This window comes from Sceloporus occidentalis, unplaced genomic scaffold (genome assembly GCF_023333645.1).
Source record: "Sceloporus occidentalis isolate IW3139 unplaced genomic scaffold, rSceOcc1.0.p SCAF_121, whole genome shotgun sequence".
Classification (NCBI taxonomy): domain Eukaryota; kingdom Metazoa; phylum Chordata; class Lepidosauria; order Squamata; family Phrynosomatidae; genus Sceloporus; species Sceloporus occidentalis.
The window spans coordinates 397,845-407,054 of record NW_028317101.1 but is presented as its reverse complement, the minus strand read 5'-3'; the positions used below and the strand labels follow the sequence as shown (position 1 = coordinate 407,054).

The window sequence follows — 9,210 nt, the reverse complement described above, 5'->3', positions numbered from 1 at the left end:
TACATATTAATATATTAAAAACTATTAATATATTAACGCGATTTCCTTCATATTTTGCTAGCCACAAGAGCGGAAAGTCTCTATGTAACAGTCATGTAACGGAGATTACATATCAGACCGCTGCTTCTCCATAGCAGTGAAAGAGTTAAACGAAATGGGTAAAAACATAGTGGTGCAGAGTACAAAATATATATATATATTTTTTTATATTTCCAAAAATTCTAAATTAGTCTACAACCTCTGAAATATGAGTGGCAGCCCCTCAAAATAGGGGAGAGTTAAAAAAACCAAAAATGTAATAAATAAAAAGAAATGTCATGGCGGTGAGGATCCATAACAAAGCGGGTACATGATGATGGGAGGAAAAAAAAGGGAAGCAGGTAGTTAGAATAAAACACATTTAAAACAATTTCAGAAGTGCATAAAAATCAGACAAAAAAGCAGAAAATAAAAATGGATCCCAGAGTAGATTAGGCCAGGCTGACACCTCCCGTACACACACACACACACACACATTCATCACAATGTCCTTTTTTTGTAGCACAAAATACAAAAGATGGTTACAATAAGCTCAACTATTTAATATCTAAATATGAACAAGGAGGGTCTTCCATATGTAAACGTCTCTCTGGTCCTATAAATTAATGAGGAACGTCTGAGCCAGCAAATACGTCCTTGAATTCTGTAATCCTGCAGGAGATGTAATATTCCAACTTTTCACCGGTAGAGAAGGAAGAAGTGGAGTCCATCCGTACGAAAGGTGAAATATAGGTGGCAGCACACGATGTAATGGTAGCGCCAACTGTACGTGTACTCTCCAATTCCTTCTACAGTGACCACCAGATGTCTCTTATGATGGGATGATGAATAATGAGTTGGAAGTGCTGCAGGATCTACATAGAGTTGTTTGAAGGAGCCAGAAAAAGACAACGGGCTGAAGCCTGGGAGCGGTAAGCTTCTGCTACCAGCCGTGGATGGGAACATCTGAGCCAGGAAACATGTCCATAAAATCCATAGTTCTGCAGGAGGTCTTGTATTCCAACTTTTCTCTGGGATAGAAGGAAGAAGTCCATCCGTACGATAGGTGAAATATAGATGGCAGCACACGATGTAGTGGTAGCGCCAACTGTACGTTTACTCTTCAATTCCTTCTTCTACAATGACCACCAGATGTCTCTTATGATGGGATGAAGAATCATGAGTGACTTCAGGATAAAGGTGGAAGGTCCTGCAGGATCTACTTAGGATTGGTTCAGATGCTTGCGTGGAGGACCCAGAAAAGTATAATAAACTGAAAACTGGAACTGATAGGCTTCTGCTACCAGTTGTGATTAGGTATGTCTAAGTCAGGAAATATGTCCATAAAATTCATAGTTCTGCAGCAGGTCTTGTATTCCAACTTTTCTCCGGTATAGAAGGAAGACGTCCATCCGTACGAAAGGTGAAATATAGGTGGCAGCACACGATGTAATGGTAGCGCCAACTGTACGTTTACTCTCCGATTCCTTCTACAATGACCACTAGATGTCTCTTATGATGGGATGAAGAATCATGAGTGACTCCAGGAGAAAGATGGAAGTGCTGCAGCATCTACTTAGGATTGGTTCAGACGTTTGCATGGAGGACCCAGAAAACGTTAAAGGCCGAGAACAGGAACTGGTAACCTTCTGCTACCAGTTGTGATTAGGTATGTCTAAGTCAGGAAATATGTCCATAAAATTCATAGTTCTGCAGGAGGTCTTGTATTCCAACTTTTCTCCGGTATAGAAGGAAGAAGTCCATCCGTACAAAAGGTGAAATATAGGTGGCAGCACACGATGTAGTGGTAGCGCCAACTGTACGTTTACTCTCCGATTCCTTCTACAATGACCACCAGATGTCTCTTATGGTGGGATGAAGAATAATGATCGACTTCAGGAGAAAGATGGAAGGTCCTGCAGGAACTTCTTAGGATTGCTTCAGACGTTTGCATGGAGGGCCCAGAAAAGGACACTGGGCTGAAGCCAGGGAGCGGTATGCTTCTGCTACCAGATGTGGATGGGAAACAACCATAGACTTCCACCCAGCTGTCTCCATAACGTCAGATGCATGGCTGAAAGGAGCAAAACAAAAAGGTTACCACTATAAATAAGTCAAACAAACAAGTAAAAAATATGGGGAAGGACCGACTTGGTCAGCTATAAAAAGGGAACATTCTTCACAAGGTGAAAGGAGTAGTATATAGCATACATGCAGACAATGAGAATATACACTCAATCCCAACACACTCACTAGTTGATAAAGTCCACAGCTTGGGTCTTCAGCTGGTCAGCGCTGTGTAAATCAGCCAGGAACAGGATCTGTGCTGCATTCTCCACAGATAGGTAGCTGCAGAGAGCTTCCTCACACATCACTTTCAGGCGTTCCAGGGCATACTGCGGGTAGACAGGAATGTTAGCGAGTACAGAGATCTATACTAAAACCACCATGATAAAATACAAGAGGAATAGTGTTATCCAAGTAAAAGGTGCCTTTTGGACTAACAAAAAAACAAACATTAAAAACACCGATAACAGAGTTATTATAGTGAACCAGAGAGCAGCTTTAACCAGAATAAAAGGAAACTTTTTAAATACCTCCCCCTACACATAACCCCCTCTCACCTTCAATAAAAAGATCCTGAACTGCATACCATCTAAAAACGGTCTGCTTTCTACAAGATTCCGTCGGTGAAGCAAACCCCACACGGACCGGCTTGCCTGGCTGTTACCCGAAAGAAAAAAGTTGTTGGGAACCAAACACTGGCTTTCCTCCCGCACTCACCTTATCGGCAGCCGCCAATAAGTCATCCGCCATCTTGTCCAGATTAGGTGCTTTGCCGGTGTAGATGAAGCACATCATTTCTTTGAACACATTAGGCTCCATGTCTTTTATCTCGACGCGGTTCTACAAATCAAAAAAAAAAAAAAAAAAAAAAAGCAGGTTTGCTTAGTTTTGACAGCAAAGGAACAGAACTTAAATTTCAGTAATAGCCCGGTAACTTATCAGCCCCGAAAATGTGAAACTTACTTTTATCCTTTCTTGCATCTCATGTTCAAACATAGCGCCAAACACAGGTGATCGGGCTGAGTGGGACACAATACATTTAGTTAACTTCACATTGAAGTACCTAACAGCAAACTTTAGGCATTGATTCAACAACCTGCAAAGCAGTGGAAACGCTAGAAATAATTGTATATTTTTTTTTTTTTTTTAATCGCCACCAACCTGCCAGAATAGCTTTGTGCGCTTTAAACTCCTGACCAGCCACGCAGAGGCAGCAGTCGGTGAAACGCGAGTTTTCCCATAATCCTCCGAGTTCATCGACCAGGCGGCATTCAGGAACTTTGATCATATTCATGGTGTTCTGGCCAGAGATGATAACAAAAGTTATGACTTCAAACAAATGTCCCAGGATAGCCATATTGTAAGACTGGTACTCTGCAGCCCTTCCCCATTTCCTATTAAAAAATGATTCATTATGGTATCTCACCTGTGTATAACCCCAGGACTCTGCAACGGGGCCGGTGGTCATCTCCGCAGGGGGAGGAGGGCTCGGCATTCTGGCCATGATGGCATTCAGCCGCTGGAGGAGGTGGTGGGCTAAGAGGGAAACACACGTTAATAAACCGGACAGAAAACTGTTTCCAAGAAATACAAACACCCTTGAGTACCATAATATATCTTAGATGCATCTCACCTTCCTCTACTCCAATAATCCACCCTCCTACATCCCTGCGGAGGCCCTGTTGCAGATGTCGCAGGCTTTGCTCTGTTAAAGACAGATAAATGATTATTAAAAACACGTACATACGTGTAGACATGTTCAACATACAAAAGTATAAAGCTGCAGATGTATCATAAAATATCTTTTAGAAGCATCTTACCTTCCTCTGCCTCTAGAAGGACCGCCCCTTCTCCAGTTAGGAGGCGGTCAATCACCTCCTGGAGGCTGTTTCCTGTTACAGACAGAGAAATGATTATTATACGCGGGTACATACGTGTAAACATGTACAACGCACAGCATACAGAAGTATACCGCTGCTGACATATCATAATATAGCCTTTAGATGCATCTCACCTTCTTGAATGCCGATGGCCAGCACGCCCTGATGTTGATGGCGGCGGCGGCGGCCACGTCGGTGTCTGCGAGCTGTTACAGACAGATGAATGGTTATTATACATTGGTAAATACATGTAAACATGTCCAACACAACGCATGCACAAGCCAGCCGCTGCCTATGTATCTGCACGTGTACATTTAAATCAGAGGCAACATGCTGGCTTAGGTCTGATGGGTTTATGAATGAAGATAACAGGAAGGAACAGCTTAAGAAGTTAGGTTATGACACGCTCTATACACATAAACACACAAAAATACTTCGTATTAACAATGTGCAACGTTTAGCAATAGTAATGTACAACATTTGAACCCTAATATTAGCAATGTATACAATTTAAAAACAAGATTAACAATATACAAAATGAAAAAGAAATACTATTAGCATTATACAAAATTTTAAATTGACTAACAAGTTATACAATTTAATTAATAACCTTAATATTAACAATATACAACATTTAAAAATAACAATACTAGCGATATACAAAACTGAATATTAACCCTAGCAATTTCTGCAATTTGAAAATAGCCTGGATATTAACAATAATGCAACATTTTCAAAATGACAATACCAACAACGGACAAAATTGACTATTAACCCTAAAAAGGGCTCGGTTTTTAATTGACATTTCTTGTTGACAAAAACGGTGGCCGGTTGAGACAATCGGTTAGTGGGATACGATACCTGCCGGTGAAACCGTCCAGGATAAATGATGACAACCTCCATGGCTAGGTGAGAAGTTCTTTAAAGATACTTTGGACCGATCTGATAAATGCTATATGAACAAGGAGCAAAATATTTGAACTTACCCATTTTTTCTTAAATTGTGTGGTACTCAGAACTGGAATAGAGAGAGAGAAAAAAATATGTTTTAACATTTAGCAGTTTACCTAATGCCAATATAATATAATATACATCAAGAATTGTTTGGGTGGGAACTCGTACATAGTTAGGTGACATGTTATCATACAGGTTGCAGTTTTTTTATATCATATTTGGATTTTTTTTTATTAATATATCTTAGGAGCTAATAAGAAACCAGCCTTTACCTGCGTCTTTCTGTACCACACTGAGAGCATTTAGAATGCAGGACTCACAAAGCCGATGCCATTATGTCATAACGGGGAGCCTCATGCTAGCCTCATGCTAGCCTCATGCTGATGTAGGGGTTCATCCCTTAAAGGGGAAGCTACATGGAAAAGAGAAATAACTGTTATTGTAATTATTTAGGTAAACGGTGCATGCTAGTTGAATAGTTGAGTTGTACCCTGCAGCCATTCCCCGTTTCCTATTAAAAAATGATTCATTATGGTATCTCACCATGTTTATAGTCATTTCTTTACTAATACTAAATTGTATTAAGATGAATCATTATTGTGTCCCACCTGGGTGTAGCACCACGTCTCTGCAACGGGGCCGGTGGTCATCTCCGCAGGGGGAGGAGGGCTCGGCATTCTGGCCATGATGGTATTCAGCCGATGGAGGAGGTCGTGGGCTAAGAGGGAAACACACGTTAATAAACCGGACAGAAAACTGTTTCTAAGAAACACAAACACCCTTGAGTACCATAATATATGTTTGAGATGCATTAATAACCTTGATATTAACAATAATACAACATTTTAAAATGACAATACTAACAATGGACAAAATTGAATATTAAGCCCAAGGGCTGGGTTTTTAATTGACATTTGTTGTTGACTATGGTCAACGCTCTCTGATTGTAGCCTACTCAAAGTTGGTCTAAAACGAGTCTCAAGGGATGGATACTATGCACAATGATCCTGTAGGGTTTGGGTAACTATCAGGGCCGGCCTTTGGGGTGTGTGACCTGTGCGACCGCACAGGGCGCCACACTCCAGGGGGCGCCGCGGGGTCGTCCGCCGCCGCCGGGTCCGCCGCCGCCGGGTCCGCCGCCGCCCCCTCTGCACCTAAATTAAAACATTGTTTTTTTGTTGTTTTTTTAACTTTATTTAACATCCTCCATGTTAAATAGAGGGGGGAGTAGTTTGAAGGGGCAGAGGGGGGAGTAGTTTGAAGGGACAGAGGGGGGGTAGTTTGAAGGGGCAGAGGGGGGGTAGTGAGGGGGGGGCGCCAGAGGAGTAGTTCGCACAGGGCGCCAGAACACCTAAGGCCGGCTCTGCATACAAACACCAAATTCTGACACACACACACTCCAACACCATACAGTAACAGACCCACATGGGCTATTAACATTGGCTCACAGACACATTAACACCATATGCTGATACACACTTCACTAACTCCATATTGTACCACACACAACACCCCTGCATGCACTTACCCTACACATACATGCTCCACGTTTCCATGCCTTAACAAGACTCAGATTTAAGCTTTAAAGATTTTGGATATATATTTATGGATATAGTGAATTGATCGTGCTGGCTGGCAAACATGTTTATGTCTTACTGATCTGTTTGCCTGATAGCCCTTCCCTGTATACTGTCCAAAGGAGATTTATTTTAGAAATAGGTGCAACAGTTTGGAGGACCCACTCATACCATAAATATTGCCTAATAAAACATATGGGGGGAAAAACAAACACCTTTGTAATAATGGCTTAAATAATTAAATAAGAGAAGCCTTTGTGTTTGTGGGAAGAACAATAGGCATCTGACTTTTGCTTAAAAGTATCTCACCTATGCTTGGGGTATTTCTGGTGCCATATATGATATTATGATTGTGACACTTAACAGAAAATGCAATAATAAAATGCTATTGAAAAAGAATCCCACCTGAGCTATAAGTATGGGTACCCTGTGTTTATGTTATGGGGACCCCGACTCCTGTCATTGTTACTGCTTCTATCGATGAACATTGTTCCATGCATTTTAATGCAGGGTTTCTTGCAGGCCCCGATTGGCCACTGGAAAGCATATTTAAATTCCAGTTATGCAAACACCGCAGTATTTAAAACTCAATTACAAGTTTAACTGCACATTTAATTGGCACTTATATCCAAGCAGGATTACATGTATTACAGTATTAAGTGAATAACTATACGACTGAGCGTCCTTCTGGGCTAAGGAATAGAAAGGGTTAAGGACATGCTTGTGGGCTGAGCTTTTAGGATTTGCCTGCTGCTCATGCTGTCAGGACTGATGCTAAGACTATTCGAGCCTATGGGGAGCTATGGGGATCTGCAGTAAGTAGGGTCTTAAGTGCCGGGTGCTGGAAGAGATTTCTCGCTATGGCACGTATATCGATCGTACAGATATATACCACCCAGCACGCTGTGCACTGCAGCTTTGAGCTCATGTAGAATGGAATCAATGTGTGTCAATGAGCAAGATTCGTGTTCAGCTGCATAAGAGGACATTCTTCATGCAGGGAGCAGAATGGGGACATCGCCTACATTCAGCTGGCAGGTGAATATAAAAACGGTTTATATGTTTTATAATCCTTGGGTGAACACTAATTCTATATAAGCTTTACATTGCATCCACACGACAGTGGGCACCAGTGTCTGAAGACATTGGGGGATGGTGGTGAAATGGATGAATGGAAGCTGCAGAGATTTGTATGGGGGAGTTGGGGGGGGGGGGGGCGTTAGGTGACCCTCACTAGTGGGAGCATTGTGAGGCAGGAGGGTGGTTGAAGAATTAAAGGGACAGTGTAATGTCTCATAAAGCCCCACTGATTAATATGCATTCAAACCAACAAATAAATGCACTGCAGCGTATTTCCATTAGATGCTACTCAGTGGGGCTTGAAAGAGTTAATTCCCTTTAGACATTTTTCATTCTTATTTTTTTTTCTTTCTTTACATTTGCACCCCCCCCCATTCCTTAATAACATTACAAACTACCTTGAGGGTAAGTAAGATACATATCAATAACATAATCAACCCTAGAACCCTACAGCATTATGCATTAAAGTGTGAGCTTCTGGGACAAATCATTTGCTCTTTAGTGCTATCTTTGCTGTGTAGACATCCGCTTTGTAGAAATCCTTTAGGAATGTTTATGCATCACAACTTTTCAGAGCAGTGCTCCACAACAAATATATTTAAAATGAAGCCACAAGTTACCGAAAGTTATAGAAACAATTAAAATAAACAGAAATTCTTGCCCTGTTGAGAATATAATAATAATTGAAAGGAAAGAATTATGTTTTGTCAGTACTGTGTGTGTTTTTATCCTCCAACGTCAGGGTTGCTGAAGATTTTTTTATTATTATTTTTGATGTAATTTCTTTCACTCTATTAATGCTGGTGTTCCATAGGTTCCAAAAAGCCTGCGGGGACTGAAGACACAAGATTCATGTAGTGATTATGCAGCGTAAACAAATTTGTATCGAGGTATAATACGCACCCTTTGTTTTAGGACTCTTGAAAATGGGTAAATTTCTACACAAGATTTCATAGTTAATATTTATCAAAAATATATTTTGTCAAATTTAAAAACAAACAAAAAAGTCTTCTGGTAGTGGCCCAACATCCTTAAACGAGAGTACCCCAAGGGGCAATTACCCCCTTAACAAGCCCTCCCCTGCTTGCATGTTGAATTTGTTAATCGTGTCAATAGAATGTCTACTATTTTCTACTAGTTTCATTGATGCAGGGATGTTAGAGCATTTTAAAATGTTTTTTTTTTCCCATGTAATATATAGCAGTCCATTAACAGCTTCCTCTGCTTCCCATTCCCATATTCATGACAAGATTCTGTCAACCCATGCTGATTTCCAAACATTCCCTATCTCTCTGTGACAGTCCCATTGCATCGTTATTACTGTATACATCCCTACCTCTTTCTTTCGCTGTCCCTGTCCACAGTAAAACAAAAGTGCCCCTCCTTGGCGTTTTTTGGGAGTATGCAGTGCTGACACCTTCTAGACAGCTCACTCATCAAGAATGGTCTTGTGTTAATGCCAAGTAACATGAAGTAACAACTTGAGGACAACTTGCAATCAATACATGTTACTGTGGACCTGGCTAATGCTGAACAACTCATTCAACTACAACCTTTACAAATCTAACTGTATTCTGGTGTAATGCGGGCTCTAGGTTCCCAGCAATACTTGAACCCTCCCAGGCCAAGAGGTG

At 41.1% G+C, this 9,210-nt stretch overlaps 1 protein-coding gene across 1 annotated transcript; it reads right to left on the bottom strand.

Annotated features, from left to right (window-relative positions):
- Positions 1-1,947: 1,947 nt before the first annotated feature.
- On the bottom strand, positions 1,948-6,984 carry LOC149282183 (speckle-type POZ protein-like). The gene is made up of 10 exons (XM_089498514.1): positions 6,923-6,984; positions 5,528-5,637; positions 4,100-4,171; positions 3,906-3,977; positions 3,719-3,790; positions 3,247-3,621; positions 3,049-3,104; positions 2,803-2,925; positions 2,272-2,414; positions 1,948-2,092 (listed from the first exon to the last, which is right to left on the bottom strand). Exons 1-10 carry the CDS (start codon positions 6,982-6,984, stop codon positions 1,948-1,950), a joined length of 1,230 nt encoding a protein of 409 aa, XP_089354640.1.
- Between the last annotated feature and the right edge of the window lie 2,226 nt (positions 6,985-9,210).

What these genes read in the sequence shown, in the direction of transcription:
- LOC149282183 (XM_089498514.1), bottom strand. Translation starts at nt 6,984, where the DNA reads ATGTTCATCGATAGAAGCAGTAACAATGACAGGAGTCGGGGTCCCCAT. An exon ending in AGATGCAAGAAAGGATAAAA is followed by an intron (nt 2,926 to 3,048) that starts GTAAGTTTCACA and finishes TTTGATTTGTAG; the next exon opens with AACCGCGTCGAGATAAAAGA. An exon ending in GCTGTGGACTTTATCAACTA is followed by an intron (nt 2,093 to 2,271) that starts GTGAGTGTGTTG and finishes TGCTCCTTTCAG; the next exon opens with CCATGCATCTGACGTTATGG.